Raw genomic sequence first — 18,957 nt, 5'->3', positions numbered from 1 at the left:
TTATCAGTCAAAGCCGCCCCAGGCTGGCAGCATCTTGCCGTGTGGGCTGGAGGGAGGCACCCCATTCAGGGGTGTCTCCTACAACCTAAGCAAGAATGAACAAAATGTAAAGGCAAGACTCTCCAGGCCAAAGGTGAAGGAATCGTGGAAAGAGAGAAAGGGAGCCGGGTGAGAGGCGGGGAAGAGACGAGAGGCCGCCCCCTCCCACCTTCTAAGGAGGAAAGTATTCTCTCACTTTGTTGAGCAGTCATCCTTGTCTATGGGCGTCCCATGCGTGAACTGACTCCCTAATCCTATCTGATTAGTTTCCGTAAGAAACACCCAAGACCTGCATCTAATAAGTACAATATTTTCTAAGGTAGTCTCCTTGGGAGGCCAAGGTCGTGTCAAGCTCAGGATTTCTCTGGAACCCCTTTTGGAATGAACACTAACGTCATGGAGAAAACAACAATGACAACAAAAAACAACCAACCCATTCCAGTCTTCAAACTTTACATGTATCTATACAGTGCGTGTGTATGTATGTGTGTTTGGGTGTGTATATATAATTTTTAAATTTTATTTATTTATTTATTTTTTGCGGTACGCAGGCCTCTCACTGCTGTGGCCTCTCCCGCTGCGGAGCACAGGCTCCGGACGCGCAGGCTCAGCGGCCATGGCTCACGGGCCCAGCCGCTCCGCGGCATGTGGGATCTTCCCGGACCGGGGCACGAACCCGTGTCCCCTGCATCGGCAGGCGGACTCTCAACCACTGCGCCACCAGGGAAGCCCTATAATATTTTTTAAAACCTTGAACACTTACTAGTTGAATCAGTGTCTCCCTACCTCAACTGACCAGATTTCACTGTAAATGACTTCAGGTATTCCAAACATCAAACTCACTCCTTAAGGACAGTACCGAACAGGACAGTAACCCACAGAATTGCAAATACTTCGTTAGAAGGTGCAAATCACCCCCTCGAGAGCCCCTAAGATGTTCTGAGCAACAGAAGCGCTCTCGGGATGTGTCTGAGTTCTCCCGCAGGGGCCTCCTCTGCTGGGGCCACACCCACCGAGGGCTCTGAGGTCCAGGCTGATGTGAGTCATATCACTTTATGAACATGCCATGCCAACAGAGAGACCTGTTTTCCAGTTATTGGCCTCAAATCCAAACCTGGAAGGACCAGGTGGGCTGGAGCAGAGCAGGGCTCAGCAAGGCCACCAGAACCTCAGGACCTCAGGTACCCAGAGACCACGTGCCCAGCTGCCTCACCTCCTACATGAGCCATCGGGGCAGCTCTCAAAAGACTTCCTCAAGCAATTAAGGATGGAGACGATGACTGCACCAGGGCAGCTAAAAAGGGAAATGCCTTCAGAGCAAGAACCCGACAAGACATGGAGGCAAAAATAGCAGTGGTGGGAAAGGATGGAGAGGCCCAACGGCGGAAGACCAGGGGCTGAGCTGGTACAAAGAAGCAGAGCCTGGCCTTTGGTTAAAGGACCCACGGCGTGCTTCTGCGGACTTACTGCTTTTCCAAAGCCTAACCCAGCAAGCACGTGCCTCAAATTCCCAGCTCCCAAAGAACTGTCTCCTTGTTTCCACTTCACCCAGATGGAGAATGTCATTTAGGACTGAAACTAATACAAAAGCAGGGAACATCTTTATGGGATGAGAAGACCAAAATAAATAAGGAGTATTAAAATAGGTCCCTATTAAGAGTGCTCCTGTTGAAAAAGAATAGATACATGTATATGTATAACTGAATCACCCTGCGGTACACCTGAAACTAATACAATATTGTTAGACAACTATGCTCCAATACAAAATACAAATTAGAAAACAAGAGCGCTCCTGGATGGAGAGCTGGCTACAGGCAGGTACAGAGTCTCAATCCATGTCTGTATCCTGTCTACTTGGTGTCTGATGTGTGAAGATGCTTAAAGAAGTGCTTTACTGAACGGAGCTAGTCTGACTCTTTGCTGGTTCATAAAGACAGCACAGAAGGTGGTGGTTTTCCATCGTGCCCCTTTGCATCTGTCTCAGTTTGCTCCCAGGCTCACTGCTTCCCTGGGGCAGCTTTGCCTTCGCCTTTGCCAGCCGGCCCCTCGATACTGGACGCACACATCCCAGTTCGCAGAACCAAACCAGCCACCTTCACTCCACACTCTTCTGTTTCACTCCCCCCCCGTGGGAAATGGAGCCATAAGAAAAGTTATACTTCTTGTGCACACATGAAATGCAAGACTCCTCTCCGTGAGACAGACCCCAAGTCCCATTTAAAGGAACAGGGATTCTTAGACTGTCCAAGCAGCTCCTGGACACTTTGGACCACAAGGAAGAGAAAGCGTGACGGGCAAAACACCACTACCCGCGACTGCGGGCACTCATCTTTCGAGAATTATTGTGCCCTTCTGCTTCTTGCAGCCACCCTTCCCGCTGGTGCTTCGCTTGTATCTTTCTACTTTCTAAATAACTACGGCATGCCGAGAAAGAAGAGAAGCCAGAAGAATAGTGCATCCATCCGCACCGGCTACTGAGAAAACACACACTGCTTATTATAGCCCAACAGCAACTCCCACAGTGAGGGAATCTCCTCCATCTGAGCTGTCCTGCAGGGCATCCACGAGCCCCATGTGGCAACGGAGCCCTTGCAGTGTGACCAGTTGACTGAGAAACTGAACTGTTAATTTTGGGTAATTTTAGTTAAAATTTAAACAGCCACATGTGGCTACTGGACTGGACTAATAAGTCAGCCTTTTTGCAGTGGCCTGGCCACTTTCTTCCCATTGCCTCTGGGGATGTCTCCATCCCAGGCCCCAGCTCACAGAAGAGACCCAGAGTGGGCAGGGGGACAGAAGCAGGACCCTGTGGATGGAGCCAGAGCACACCAATGAACAATGAGCGACAGTGCTCCCCAAGTTCACAGCATTTCAGGTCCTTTGTGCATCCTGGAGGGGAGAAGGGGGTGCCCAGTGATCATTAAGTCTGAATTTCCCTCCAGCCTTGTAGAAGGGAGTTGATATTATTTACATTACATAAACTAAAAAAAAAATGCTGCATTTCTTGTACACCAAAGCTGGTGCACCTGTATTGGCTACACTCGCATTTCAGAAACTTCACTGACCTGGTTATAAATATCATAACTGCTCTAGAAAATTGACCGCTTCCTGGTGGCAGTTGAGGGCACACTTTTCCATTTTTTCTGCCTCAGATTCAGGAAGGGGTTGTTACTAACTTCAGGGCTGCCGTTTTGGCGGCATTGAATTAAGAGTGCCCACGTACACACATCCACTTACACAGCCACGTATGCACGGAAAATGAAACACATCAAATCTGTTTCCATAATGCTGGTCTCTTTTAACAGCTTTTGAATTGTATATATTGAGACTCTTAGGATATAAAAAATACTTTCAAAAGAGACTGACAAACTTCTCGAGGTGCCTTAGCTAAGTGCTCTCATGAGAGTTGCTGAAACGTATACAGTTGGCCCTCCGTATCCGCAGGTTCTACATCCATGGATTCAACCAACCTCGGATCAAAAACATTTGGAAAAAAATTCCAGAAAGTTCCAAAAAGCAAAACTTGAATTTGCCCTATGCTGGTAACTACTGACATAGCATCTACATTGTATTAGGTAGTCTAAGTAACCTAGAGATGATTCAAAGTATGCAAGAGGATGTGTGTAGGTTATATACAAATACTGTGCCATTTTATATAAGGGACTTGAGCATCGTGGATTCTACTTCCACCGGGGGTCCCGGAACAAACTCCCCGTGGATACTGAGGGATGAGTACATTAACAAGAACCATACGAAATTGCTGTCGTCTGTTTGACTTCCATAAACTGTAACTTCACATCGTGACACCTAATTTACAGACAAAGTAACTGCTCAGGACTTACATGTAAGTGTCAAGCAAGCAAAAGACCCATGGTCCTTGATGCCCCACTGTTTTGGGAGCCAAGGGTTGAAGTCAACCACAGAAGGGAATTCTGAATGGTGTTGCTGGTTCATCCAAAGAGAGTCGCCAGTTAGAAAAGAATTAAGCAGAAGTCCCAGAGGAGTAGTGATAAAATCTTGATGTTTTCTAAGACGATCCTTTTGAATTCTCATTAAAATGGTGTATGAAAATAGAAATATCTCTTTGGCTCAAATGCCAGCATTAACCCTCCAGTACCGAGAGGTTGAGCCGGAGAATAGAACTACAGCTGAAAGTAATTAAAAGCAAACTGAATTTGGACTTTTCTATTTCTTTGAAAAGCCAAGAAGATTATCTTTTCCCAGATACCTCTAGAGTTCAAATATTAATTTATTTATGTTCTACCTCCTTCTGAAAATAGAATGAAGGCAAGTTCAAATACCAGATGTGGATATTGTCCAAAACTGTATGCATTAAGGTTTAAATGCTATAGCTTGCGCTCAGAGACAAACATGGTCAGTCAGATCACAGGAGAAAATCTCATTTGGGCAGATGCACTAACCGACCACTAGTTAAGAAACTGGACAATGCAAAGGTCTGATTCCTTCTCTTCCACAGGCCTGGGGGATGCTACAGCTCCGACTTATTTAGGTACAAGAGCTCATTTCTCATTCTATTCAAGTCTGTTAACTTTTGCAGAGGCTGTAGGCAATAAACATGCTTTGAAAACTCAGCTCAAAGATTTTTTTTACAACATGTGGCCGATGGGTTGGGGAGTGGATGGCAGCGGTTCAAGGGGGGATGGGGGAGGGGCTCGCAGAAGATTGCGGGGAGATTAAAACAGAAGATGAAAACGCATTTGGGGACACAGCCAATCAGCAGTTGTACCCTTAAGCAAGGAGCAGAAATGTAGGTTGGTTCTTTTTGGGGGTGTAAACCCATCCTTCACAGGACAGCACTGGAAGTCATTTAATGCAGCTCTCCTGAAAGCCTGTAGCTTCATGGCTGGAAACCCCCGGACCTCTTAGTTTCGGCTCCCACGGCATAAAGTGAATGTACATGATTTCACAGTTGTGAAGTCATCCGGTCCAAGCAGATGGCCAGTCTAGATATCCTGGTGCCCAAAGGGGGTTACCCAGGTCGCTATTCATCACACAATGGCCAACTCCTGATTTCATCTTGTGTAATAGGCAAAATGATCTTGCGTTTCCTTTTTTGAAAGCTCACTGAGACATAATGTGTGGAACTGATCAAATAAAATTCCCTATGAGATAACAAGAAATTCAAGCTAAGGAACTTTCCTTAGGGAGCAATGAACCAAAATTCCTCTTACTTAAAAAAGAAAAAAAAAAGATTCAAATACTTAACCCCCGGGAAGTAGATGGAACAAGTGTGTGTGTGATCAATTAACTAGTTTCCAGGGTTTTCTGCTTCCAAGGTGGGGATGGCCTTACTTCTGTCCCTAATCATTCCTCTCGTGGAGCCCCAAGGTCAAAACCTTGGTATGCCAGCCCGGAGCTCCACTGGACACCTGCTCTTTAAAGAATCACAATAGGTTGAGCACCTTGATGTGTAAATAATTTAAAAGCCAGTTAATTGGGAATGACACATATACACTAATATGTATAAAATAGATAACTAATGAGAACCTGCTGTATAAAAAAAAAATAAAATTCAAAAATTCAACAAAAAAAAGCCAGTTAAATATTAACAGGATTTCTGCGTCCTAAAAAAAAAAAAAGAGAGAGATTTGCTGTAAAGAAAGCAAAGCTTGAAAGCTGGATTAGGAAAGAAAATACCACTTGTGAGCTCATTTTAATTAAGAGATCATACGTCCACTGGAACTCAACCAACAGCATTTATCATAGTCTAAGTGGTCCTAACTGTCGCTTCTTCAGATACCGTACAGCTGCCATCTTGGATTGGGTCTGCTTCCTTGTATCAGAGCAGAACATTATAATATCACAGTTCAGTCGATGGAACAAGGCCCAGGAATGACAGGAAAAAGTGAAATCCAAGCAGCTTTTAGTCCAGAAGCCCAGCCCCTCTCACACTCAGCACTTCATTGATAAACCATCCTTCTACCCGGCTTCGGTAACTGGCAGACAATGAAGGGACCGTAACACAGCTTACACCAAAATCTTTGTCTACAGGCAGCTCCTATAAACAGCGGGGTAATAGCATGATTCATCCATGAGCTCATTCCTGAATCTGTCTCTGTGTGGAAATATGCTTGGTGTGAGGAAAGAAACACAATTTGTGAATGTGCAATTTTCCACAACGAAAAGAGATGTCTTTTGGGAAAATGGGTGGGGAGGAAGGGGGGGATGGGCTGGGAGCCAGGCAGGCAGCATTTAGGCTTAGAGGCCCTCTCTAAAAATAGAAGAAGCTGTTCTCTGTGTCACCAAATAATCAACTCAGGAAATGGACCCAAGAGGATGACCTCATCTGAAATGCCCCAATGCCAAAAAGCTAAGGACATAAACACCATGTGGAAGCTGCTATTTTAAAACACGCCCCCTGAGATACCTTGTGCTCCACTGGGACGCCATTTTCTTCATCACATGGTCTCTGATACATTTATAATAAAACTAACCCAGTGACTTTCAATCAGGTGTGGTTATCTGAATGGGTCTGTACCCACACATGTCTCAGAAACTGTTTTTTGCTGAAATCACTAGCTTGGTTATTTTACATAGCCTCGAATCACAGGTTAACTGGGTTCATTCCTAATTCCTTTTGTTTGGATCCGTACATACAGAAATGCTTACTGATGTCCATATGTTTCAGGAAATAAGAACGTGTGGGCACCCACGTCACTCCCGTTATGCACAGTCCTGGGGCTGGTCCTCAATACAATGCCTGCATCTCCCCCTCAGCAGTGGGTTGTTATCCGAAAGCTTATGAGTCGGTCCTCTGGAACTCAGAATGCACTTCCCACTGACACGATGTTATGAATGGCCATTAGCCCACACAATGCCCTTTTGGCCTACAATGTAACTGCACTAGCCCAAGAGTACCATCAAGAGCTGTGGTTGCAGGAGTAGCAGGTCAGAGGGGGTAAGAGGGCGAAGAAATAAGAGAAAGTTGGGCTTGTCTCGTGGTTTCCCGGTTTGGGGCTGACCCTCCATAACATTTTAAAAGAGGTCAAGTTTGCCTTATTTCCACCTCCCTCTCTGAGCCTCCTTTTCCTTCTCAGGATCCTTCCTTCCAAGCTGTTCCTATTTTTTCACAATTTCCTCTCGCGCTCTCTACTTCTGAACTCATAGATTCCTTTACAGCTCCCAGATTTTCCACTCCTGGTCCCATGGTGATGGCGCGGCAGCCCAGAGGATGATGGGGTGAGGGCCGAGAGCCGGAGAAGGCTCAGTGGTCTTAGAGGTGTGGATGAGCTGTTGATCAAGTGGGGTTTGCCTACTTAGGAAAGTCGAGCATCTTGCTTGCAATTCATTTCGTAAGTGGAGGGTCGCCAAGCCAAACCACAAATCCACGCTAGAAAAGAGAAGGCAATGACTAATGTGGATAAAAGGCAACGAGGCTCAGACAGGCCTTGGCAACTGGTTGAGAGAAGAGGAGCTGGTTTAAGGCTGGGACTCTTCCCAGAAAATGGCATAATTTACAAGCTTAATCTGAGAAGAGTGTTTACAGCTATGGAAGGTTTGATGTTTCAGTTATAGTGAAAAAGGCAGGCAACATCTGTTCCTCTTCTCAGCAACCAGCTTCTAATCGCTTGTTTTGAAAGGTGGGGTTTGGCAGGGCCTCTTAGCACTAGCAAGAAAGATCAAAACAAAACAATCATCTTGTCATATTCCCTATAAGCCCATGCACTAGGGGGGTAAAAAAAAGACTGGAAGGAAATAGACCAACACGTTAATGATGCCTTTGAGGTGAGGCTCAGTAATTTTTAGTCTTCCTCTTATTTTTATGTACTTTCCAGATTTTTAAAAATAAGCATGTACCATTGAGGAAAACAACGCAAAGACCAAGTAAAAAGCAGAGCTGCAGATGAATCCCTTTTGTTTGTAGAAACACTCACTGGCTACCTCACCATGACCAGGATTGAGATTTGCCATGTCACCTAGAAAGACTGATCAAGTGGCTCTGTGACCAGACAAACATGTGACCAAAGTTAACATTTAATGAGTATCTACTAACAGGCTGGCAGGGTGATCAGAGTGTTCATACCTAATTTTCTAGTTAATGTTCTCAGACTTCTGAGGTTGACATTATAGCCGATTTTATAGGTAAGTAAGCCTGGGACCAGAAAGGTTAGTTAATTTGCTGGGACCAGGGATCCTGTCCGAGCCAGCTCTCTCCCATGCCGATGGCTCCCTGGCTTCAGGGATGGATAAGGACTGTGGTTGCACTGATGGGGCCATGAGGGACAGAGTGGACATGAGTGGGCTTCTCATCCCCACTCCCGCTTTTCTGGAATAACTCTGATGTTAGGGGTTTTATTGACTGGTGTTCTGTGTAAACCTGTGTTAGAAGAACGATTTTTTTTCAGCGAAAAAAGAAAAAGTCTGCAAACCACAGGACTAGACAGTCTCCGAGCTCCTTCTAGCTCTAAAAGTCTATCTTCGGAGCTAAAGAGTGCCCCCTGTCGATGAGCTCACAGGAACGGGCGTTAGCTGGCAAATGGTCCGTGCTGGATGTCCTTTAATGAATTAGCTGGGAGACACCCCGAGGAGAAGTTGCGATGCCCTTACGTCCAGGAAGGACTTCCACGCCCGCGGAAGTGGCTTCTGCTTATCGAGGTCAGCCAGTAGGCCTGCTGTTTTGAAAGGCAATCCATCTCTGGTAATGATTCGTGGGACTGTGGGCTCAAGTGCTGGTTATCTGACAGGAGTGAGCACAGCCTGTAGCTCGTCTTCAATCTAAGCGTGCCAGTAAATCCCGTCATCTTCCCAACGCGTGCACCTGAGCACAGACGGCCACACTGGGCCACAGAAAGGGCAGGGCAGTGAGGACCAGGTTGTGCACGTGCATGCGCGTGGGTGGTGGTGAAAAGGACCAAGGCAGAGGCTTCGGTTCACCCCCCAGACGTGGAGAGGGGCTCCAGTGATGGGATGAAGGTCCCCCTGCCCAGCACTGACCTGGGAAAACGGCCCTCTAACGCTCCGCTAGATTCAATCCAAAGCGTGTCCCTTGCCATAAGCGAAAGCAGGAAACGTGAAAGGAAAATCACGTGTTGCTCTGCTCAAAGTGGGGCTGTTACTTACACTGTGATCACATGATGCCGGTTCTGAGACGTTCCGGCGACCTGAGTTGACTGAGGGCCGGGTAAGCCAGCCGCTGAAAGCCAGGGAACTCCGAGGTTGGCAGAGACCGTAGAAGCCAGGCGTGACCTCCGCAAAAGGCCTCGGCGCTCTGGGGTTTAACATGCAGGGTGCAGCATCTGTGAGCGACTCTGAAGGAGCACCGCGTGCCTGGCTGGTGGTGCCGTCCAGGCTGTGAGGCGGACATGGGAGAGACACCTGGCGGGGCAGGTAGGGCTGGGGGACCTTGATGGGGCTCGGCACCTGCACGCGGGTGCAGCTGGAAGCCCTCTGTTGTCGTCACCGGGCTTAGCAACTTTCACTGCGGGTGTGACAGTGACTCGCAGGGAAGCAGGGTTCTGAGGTCCACGTCAGAGCATCCTTGTTAGCACCGTCCAGGCCCTTCCTTCTGACTGTCCAGCACCACGTCTGTGGAGATGCCGCAGGGACGAGGTACCGGGCTGAGGGCTCCTGGGAAACAGCCCTTGCTCCTGCTGATGCAGAGGGTGTGGCCGTCATTTGCCGGGGCAGTGATGTATCTTCATAAAACTAGCCACTTTTAATAGCCTGGGGACAGTCCTCAGAAACACCACGTCTACTTGTTCACTCTTCAACAAGCATCACAGGAAGGAGTGCTGTGCACTGAGCACTGTGGAGACGGCTGTTGGACTAAGACAGAGTCACGTCCTCAGGGGGGTGAGGACAAGCTACAAAGAGGTTAAATACCTGTGTGAGCGCTATGACAGGCCTAAGCAAAGGCCCCACAGAACACGAGTGGACTCCTGCGGGGCCTGGGAGGGGGGTAGGACCTGGGGAGGGGTGCCTGAGCAAGCGGCCTGGAGGAGAGGTCCGGGTTCGGTCCCGGCTGGAGGGCTGCAGGTTGGTGGTGCTGCTTGTGGCTGAGCTCAGAGTCATGGGGTTTAGTTATCCGTGGAGTCTGATTAGAACGTGTCTCCTTTCAGGGAAGCATGGTGCGGGGAGGGAGGGGACCCTCTGAGGACCCTTCCAATGGATCCTCGCCTCCCGGAGGTCTCCCTCCCAGGGCTGATGCTGGGCCGGGGGTTGGAGTCCCTTGGTGGCCTCCCCAGGTCCAGTTCGGGGGCAGGTGGATTCTGCAGGGAGTCACAGTGGCAGAGGCCAAGGCTGGCTCACAAGTCCCAGGAAGGCTGACAACTGCATTTCCCATACCCCCGCGGGTGACCCCGGTTCTGGCATGGGAACACTCGGTGAAGCCGGGAGACAGAAGTGAGTAACACACGGGGAGATCAGGGCGTCCGTCGGGCATCAGGTGGAGGTGTCAACAGCAGCGTTTCCACAGGAGGAGCCCCGGACTGGGCTGCATGTTTGTCCTGGCTGCACGGCCTCCCACTGGGTTGTTCCTGGGCGTCTATACTGGTTTCTCTGTCATTCCTGGACATTCTGTGAATTATCCTAACTCCACTCCCTCCCACCCCAATCGTCAGCGATGATCCTGCTGTGAGTGTACCCGACCCTGCGCTCTGCCCCTCCATGCCCATCACCGCCCCTGTGGGTTCAGGCAACAGGCACGACTCTGAAATCCTAAAGTGAAAGAGCGGGGACAATGGATAGTGATTAGAAGCATCTTATTTCATCTAATGGAAGACTTCCTGAAGTGCTGTGCGTGAGCAAACTCCGCAGATCCAATGCTATTTGCAGAAATAAAATAAGAAAGCGTATCAAGAAAGAAACAGGGCTTCCCTGGTGGCGCAGTGGTTGAGAGCCCGGCTGCCGATGCAGGGGACACCGGTTCGTGCCCCGGTCCGGGAAGATCCCACATGCCGCGGAGCGGCTGGGCCCGTGAGCCATGGCCGCTGAGCCTGAGCGTCCGGAGCCTGTGCTCCGCAACGGGAGGGGCCACAACAGTGAGAGGCCCGCGTGCCGCAAAAAAAAAAAAAAAAAAAGAAACAAAGCTCTTAATCGTCAAAAGCCCTGTCATCAAGCCTTTTGTAAAGTAAAGACGTATCTGGTGCTGCGAATAATAATCCTCTAATGTAACTGTTCGGCACAGTTTCTCAGAGAAGCCTTTTCTATGCATAGTATGAAGACAGTAGAAGACCCTTACCTGTCCCGGAACTGCTTCCTGGTGGGCCTGTGGGGTGACCTGGGCGTGGCTGGGAAGGTCTGGGGAGACGTGAGCCAGCAGCCCATCAAGGTCGCGAGCCAGTGACGCCCACACACGGCCCGGGTGTCTGCACGGTGTCGACACCTGGAGAACGTGCCTACCCTCCCTGCCCCACACCCCACCATATGCCTTCCTGTTCTACAGCTGACAAATACCCACGTGGGAGAATTACACAGATGACTTTCCACCCAAGACTCCACCCAGAGATGCCTGGGTTTTGCGCAGGAGGAGCCCAGGCTGCAGTGTAAATGGGCACCCTCCAAAGCCACCACCCAGCACCATGGCCACCGGGTCCCCAGGAGGGGGTCTTCCTGCGGCACATGACAGAGCTCCGCGTCACCCAGTGCACATCTGTCAGCCAGTGAAGCCCGCGTGTCACCGGTCCTGAGCCAGCAAGCCCAGCCCCAAAGCAGTGATGCTGCAGGGAATCCACTGGGCATTAGCGCTTTCGGGATGGCCTCTGGGGGGGGTCAGCTGGCCCCAAAGCAGCGCCTGCAGCCAGCCTGCCTGCCCTACCTCCTCCCTCTGCTGCTGCAGCCATGCTTCCCTCTGCCCCAGACTCTGCACCTGTAAAATGATAACTGGAGAATCTGCCTTCTGAGGTTGTTGTGGAAATTAAATGAGCAAATGTTTATAAAGCTCAGAACAGTGCCTGGAACACTGGAAGCATTATTTACCTTTCAGCTTATGTTATTACCTGCATTTGCTATGTTCACGCAATATTTGACTACACAATCAGCTAATCCTAAGGAAGTACGCTCTTTTCTCAGATAGCTGTACCTGTAAATCAGGGCAGGGAAGAACAGTTTGGAGACTGCTGTAGTTGGTAAGCAATCAGAGGGGTCTGCTTCAAGCAGAAGCTCTGGAAATCACTTTGTGAATAAGCCTATTGTCAGCTTTGATAAGTCTGGTAGCGTGCAAAATGACCCCAAACATTTCACACTGTTCTCAACTCTGGGTTGCGTTAGTACCTATCCTTTTAGCCCATACCAGGATAGAATGTACCAAATAAGACTGCAGAACGTCACTAGATCTGTACATTTAAAAACCTGCACAGAGAATAATTATTCAGATGTGAGGTCTAAAAGCAGCTGATGGCTGGTGGATGGGGAATGTGAACAGTACGTTTCATTCATAAACTCCTTGTTCAGCCAGACTTACAGCTTCCACGTTGGCAAAGCAGACGAGGATGCGAACACAGAGGCAAGCATTCTGAGCTGGCAGGATCTTTGGAGAGTGTAGTCAAACCTCCCCATTGGACAGCGAGGCAACTGAGACCCCAGGGAAGGCTTGGTGGTGGGTCTGTGACAGTGACGTCCCAGGACCAGGCCTCTCAGCACAGCTCCCTTCTTTCTGTCCCCACTCCTTCCCCCTCCCCTCACTACACAGGCCTGAACCCTGCAGTGTCCTCAGCAATGGGATTACAGCTGGGATGGCGCCTTATGGAATTCTCTCAACAGGTCAGGCATTATAGAGACCTTGCCCGGAAGTTCATGAGCCAGAGTGGCCTTGAACATCCTTGGGAGTCAATGCTGAGGCTGGAATATCCTTCCCACCTCTCTGACACCTCACACTTGCAATCTAGCTGAAGCACCACCTTCTGTGGGGGGCACTCCCTGATCCCTCTGTCCGAATTCACCCAACTCTTCCCTCTGTGCTCCAGCTGTACATTGGGCAGGACTCAACTGTTTGCTCTTTGGCTTGATGGTTAGTTTGTTTACCCGCTTGTTTCTGTCTCCTACCATTAGACGGTGAGCTCTATGGGAAAAGAGGCATTTTCTTGTTCAGCACTGTATCCCTGGATACTGCCTAGAACACAGTAGGTTCAACAGAGTTCGTGCGGTGAATGAATGATGTCTGCTGTGCAGTGTTAGCACCTGAATGTCTACATGGAAGGCGGGCAGGGATGGCAATGTACTTGGAGGTGTAGGCGGGGCTGAAGAGACTTTACAGAGCAAACATCTGGCTTTTACTGAAGATTGTAGATTTATTGTAAACGTGGATGTTGATAAAGATTTGGGGGCAAAGCACTCTCTAGCGCCTCTTTGGGGCTCCCCAGTTGTCTTGGTCTGGCAGTTCACATGTCTGGCTTCCTTGTTCAATAATAAGCTCCTGGAGAACAGGTCTTACTCACCCCTGCACCCTCCCAGCCTCCAGGAGGGCCTCACACTCACTAGGGGCAGAAGAGATGACCAAATGCATGAATGCAAGAATGAATGGATGGATGGTAAAACCTCTCCTAACACTGTCCTGTCCGCTTTGGTCACCTGATGTTGGGAGCCAAAATAAGTATTCAGTTCAGTTTAAAGCCAAGTACAAAGCTTTGGGGTCAGGGTGGCGGGGAGGGTGAACCAAGATATGAGGACAGGACTTGGGAAGCTCCAGCACAGCACAAGAAGCCAGAAAACAAAACTGGAAAGAGATAAGGCCATCCTGATAGATGCTTTCCATGTAAGGGAGGTTCAAGTACACAGTGGATGAACTTTTGAGTTTCCTGTTTTTAAAACTTTCTTACGGTGAAGTTGGAACTGTACATTGTCCCCTTCAGCGGGGGGTTTGTGCTTATCTGGAATAATCCGGCACATGTGGCCTAGTCCACACGCGTGTGTAAGGACAACGGAAACACGAGAGCTGGAAACCACAATGTCAGCAGGCCAGGGTGGCCGGAGTCCTGAGCTCTGGCGCTGCTGGGTTTGCGGTCAGTGTGTGTCTCATCCCCCCGGGGCCCCAGAGGCCTGAGCTATGATGCACGGAGGCCATACCATGTCATCTCTAGAGCCCTTTCCAGCCCTGAAATTCTAAGACTCACGTCCTGGCCACAGAGAGAACTTGAGCATAAAAGCAAAGGAATTTTCCACAGTGGAAAGGCATTAGCTACTAGGTACACAGACTATCTTACTTTAAAATATATATGTGTATAATTTACTAGGATAAATATTTTTTATTATTTGAACACAGCTGTTTCCCAATAATTAGTTTGAAAAACTCATAAGTATGATGTGGCAGATATTCATAAATAGGATGTCTGCTCATTAAAAAAGTTTAAAAAGCAGAATGCCTTTCCTTTTACATTTTTAAAATTGAAGTACAGTTCATTTACAATATCGTGTTACCTTCAGGTATACAGCAAAGTGATTCAGTTTTTTATATATATATATATATATATATATATATATATATATATATATTCTTTTCCCGATTCTTTTCCATTATAGGTTATTAGAAGACGTTGAACATAGTTCCCTGTGCTATACAGTAGGTCTTTGTTGTTTATCTATTTGATACGTAAGAAGAATGCTTCTTAACCCTGCCACTAATTTACAATATTTTGAATTCTGTTCAGAGTTTCTTATGTGAGAACTTAAGGAGGATATGCTGCAGAAATAGGCATGCTCTTTTCTCTGTTAGGTATTATGAAGGACCCGATTATGTGTTTTGTTACAGAAAATTCACCCTTCTGCACCATGGTTTCCTCATCTACAAAATTTGAAGAATTAGCGTGTTTGAGTTTATTCATGTCTAGGATGTAAAAGGTTACGTCCTGTGATCCCACACCCTGGTTTTGCTTCTCTATCTGGAGCCATCGGGCAGAATAGCTGACACATCCTATGATATATCTTCCTGAAACCCACGGGGGCTTCCCAGCAGTGGGGAGGAGACCTGGGCTCTGACAGGCCGCACTTCCCCGCATCCTGGCTGCCAGCTAGCACTTCCCTGAGGTGTTCAAAATGTGCAGGGCCACTTATTTCCACAAGGATGTCAAACAGAGGTACTCTGGGTGATCTCTTCCCAGGTAATTTTACTTACAACGCATCCCTATGGGCTTTGCATAAAATGCAGTGATCTCCAAATTAACGGCACAGGTAGTAACCTTCCATCCTCGTTCTAGAGAGGACCAAGCACAGGCTCACAGAAGGTAAGTGATTTGCCCAAGTGAGAAACTGTAAGTCTCTAAGTTCTCCACACAAAGCCCCGCATTTCTTTTGCTGTAAGAAATCCGGGTACCCCACCTGCCTCTGTGTGCCAGGCGCTCTGCTGCATCCCAGGCACCCAGCGAGCCTCAGTTAACTCCTGGGAGGCGGTTATCATAAAAGCCCCACTGCACAGACGGGTTTCTGTGAATACAGAGTTTGTCTCACCTGTTGGCCAGAGAGAGTCACGGGAAGCCCTAGGCTGGACAGACTCAGGTTCAAATTCGTTCTGACAAAATATATAAAGAACTCATACAATCCAACCACAAAAAAAAAAACCTGATTAAAACGGGCAGAGGATATGAATAGACATTTTTCCAAAAACATACAGATGGCCAACAGGCACACGAAAATGTGCTCAACATCACTAATTACTAGGGAAATGCAAATCAAAGGCAAAATGAGATATCACCTCATACCTGTTAGAACAGCTATTATCAAAAATACAAGGAATAACAAATGTTGGAGAGGATTGGAGAAAAGAGAACCCTTGTCTTTTCCACTGTTGGTGTAAATGTAAACTGGTGCAGCCACCATGGAAAACTGTATGGAGGTTCCTAAAAATATTAAGAATAGAACTACCATATGACCCAGCAATTACACTTCTGGGTATTATCTGAAGAACACGAAAATGTTAATTCAAAAAGATATATGCACTCCTATGTTCACTGCAGCATTACTTATAATAGCCAAGATATGGAAGCAACCTAAATGTCCAATGATGGACGAACGGATAAAGACGTGGCACCTATATGCACGTACGTGCACACACGAATACTATTCAGTCACAAAAAACCCTGTGATTTGTGACAACATGAACCTTGAAGTTATTATGCCAAGTGAAATAAGTCAGATGGAGAGAGACAAATATCATATGACTTCACTCATATGTGGAATCAAAATGAAACAAAACAAATGAACAAACAAAATAAAACAAAAACAAACTCATAGCTACAGAGATCAGACTAGTGGTTACCAGAGGAGGAGGTGGCTGGGGGGTGATGGAAATGGGTAAAGGGGGTGAAATGTATGGATGGTGACTAGACTCATGGGGGTGATCACTCAGATATTGAACTGAAATGCTGCACAACTGCAATTTATTTTTTAAAAATTCCCATTCTGGCCCAAAGTTGATGTTTGGGACGTTAAGTCTTGAGGATCAGTGGTTTTATCTATAAAATGGAGACAGGCACTTGGACACCATAGTGAGGGGACCCCAGGACTTGGAAATAAGATCATCTTTCAAGAATGAAACTAACATGAACACTTCAAAGATGAAAATATGGAGAAGCCAGATTGTGTTAAAGAAACAGAATGAGTCCTTGGATAGGAAGACTTGGCAGTCACCTGACTGAATACTCTTAGCCATTATTAAAGGTGGTTATTAATCATATGTGAAATTTTGATGTGTCTTCCCTCTTGGTTGTAAGTTCCAGGAGGGCAGGAACCAGATCCATCTTTCCCTACCTTTACCTCCAGGACCTAGTCACACAGTAAGCCCTCAATAAATGAATACATGGAACATAGCTAAGGACAGAATACGTTCATCAGAAAGGTGGGCACAGAAAGCCCGGAAAAATAAGGCTGGCGTCACAGTGTCCAGGCAGGTCCTCGCTGTGAGAAGATGTACTTGCAGACAGACTGATGATTCAGATCTCCTGGAAGTGCACTTACAGGCTAGTCACACTCAAACATTCTGAGCCCTGGGGCCATTACTTGTAATTAGATCAATGAACTGGCCTTCTGGGTCACACATATGTCTGTGAGCTGGTACAAACTACTGACCCAAGAAATAAGCCTCAGGGGTGGCCAGACCCAGGACCACAGCAGGTTGAAAAGATAAAGATAAAGATAAAGAAAACCTTTCTTTTTTCCCCCTCTACTCAGTAGAGTAGAAGTCTCTTAAGGGCAGCCCGCTGGCCACACCCAGATGGTCCTACAAACCTCAGAGCTGCAGGATTTGCTGTTACATGTTTTAGAGCACCTACTTTGCAGGGTTGTCGTGAGAATGCAGATAATGAAGAGGACTGGCACAAAGTAAGTGCTCAATAAACAGTAAGATTATTATTGCTTTTTAAGGCACACATCTAATAAATGACTGAGTCAGCATTCCATGAATAAAGATGCCCGATGTTCTGTCCCATGGAGCTTACAGTGTAGAGTAAAAATAAGGACCATGGTGAGTTTAACAGGCTGAAAGTCTGACAGGTCTGCAGGGGGGAAGGGAAAGTCATGGTGAACGGGGATGACCAGGCAGAGCCCATGGAAGGTGGTGGGAGAGGAATAAATGGCAGTGTTCGGGTGTCATTGTTGCAATGACCAGAGGGCAATACCAGCATTTAGTTTGCAGAAACCAGAGCTGACATCTCACAATGCTTCCGGCATCCTACGCAGGGAACCATCCTGCCCTAAATACCAGCAGCTCCCTGACCACAAATAGCGGATGCGGTGACCAGGTGAGGGGGCAAAGGAGTCAGATTCAGATGGAGAAACAGCACAGAGTTCGGGGATGTGGAATGAGGAGGGGGGGCTTTGCCAGGTCAGAGCCTCACTTACTTCTTTTTAGAACAAAGAAGGGGCTTGTTGACCTACAGCAGCGTGCAGTCCTCCGGCCTGTGGCGAATCACACAGGTCTGTTCCTGATACCACGTTGCTTTGTGCGGCTTGCTGGTCAGTGTACAGCCGCAAGCCCACAACGCAAGGAGGCAGGATGGCCACGTGGTTTGTCTGATTCCTTTCCTGAGCTGCCTTTCTCCAAAAGTCGATGAGGCCCTGAGAGATGCGTGGGCCCCAGATTGCTCTTGCTTTACAGAATTGTACGAAGTGACAAAATGCACGTTTAGAAACAGCAGGCAAATGGTAAGGGCACACATGCGCGCGTACACACACACGCACACGCACACACCAATAACAGGGAAGCTTCCTGGCTGAAAAGAAAGTGGAACTTCTTTTTCTTTCAAGTTTACAAATACCAAATTTGCAGTGTCAAAGCAAAACAAGTCCTTTGAAATGGAAAGGGTGGTCACATTATACACATGGTGTCAGAAGTTTTCACCCAGAGAACCACAAAGCAAGCGTGCATATACATACCCAACTTGGGCACCGTCGCGGTACGGCAGCACTGAAAATATACTACAGAAGGATCTTCTGCTACTGATAAGGACTATTCTAAAAAAAAAAAAAGAACAAATAACAAACACACTAAATGCAAAGTCTCAAATAAATTTAAAAAATCTATAGCAATTAAGCATTCACAGAATTCACAGCAGTATTTGCACCCTCCCGCCACCTCCTCTGACAGATGGTATTCTGCTCCCCTTGCAAAATGCAACCTCAGCACAGCACAATTACCCGGCCTCTCCTCATCCGAATTTTAACATGGTGAGACTCTGGCGAGGGTCTCCAAGGAGCACATGTGAATCCATTCTCTGGTGAGAGAGGCTGGCTGTGCGCCGCATGTATTATACAAGACGGAGCAGACGGAGCTATGGGTCCGGGGTGCCCAATGCTGGGTGAACCGTCATGCCACATTTAAACCATCAATTTCTACTTTGCAGTAAACAATGCAAGAGCAATAGTGCCAGAAACATGAGCAGGAAAGACACTCAGATGCCACTGTGATCATTAGGGTTTTTCATATGCTGGCAGCGTGTTAGGTTCTGAGAATAAACCGAGGGGAAAATTACA

General features: G+C 47.6%; 1 protein-coding gene across 1 annotated transcript in view; it reads right to left on the bottom strand.

Moving 5' to 3' along the window:
- Positions 1–18,957, bottom strand: part of CABLES1 (Cdk5 and Abl enzyme substrate 1) — a 105,767-nt gene that overhangs the window by 23,608 nt on the left and 63,202 nt on the right. Inside the window, exon 4 of the mRNA XM_027127597.1 lies at positions 18,361–18,438. Coding sequence (XP_026983398.1) covers positions 18,361–18,438 — 78 coding nt within the window. The remainder of the gene's footprint in view (positions 1–18,360; positions 18,439–18,957) is intronic.

This window comes from Aethalodelphis obliquidens, unplaced genomic scaffold, assembly GCF_003676395.1.
Source record: "Aethalodelphis obliquidens isolate GAN/ISIS:26980383/991018 unplaced genomic scaffold, ASM367639v1 scaffold32, whole genome shotgun sequence".
Taxonomy (NCBI): Eukaryota; Metazoa; Chordata; class Mammalia; order Artiodactyla; family Delphinidae; genus Aethalodelphis; species Aethalodelphis obliquidens.
This window is presented reverse-complemented; position numbering and strand designations above follow the sequence as displayed.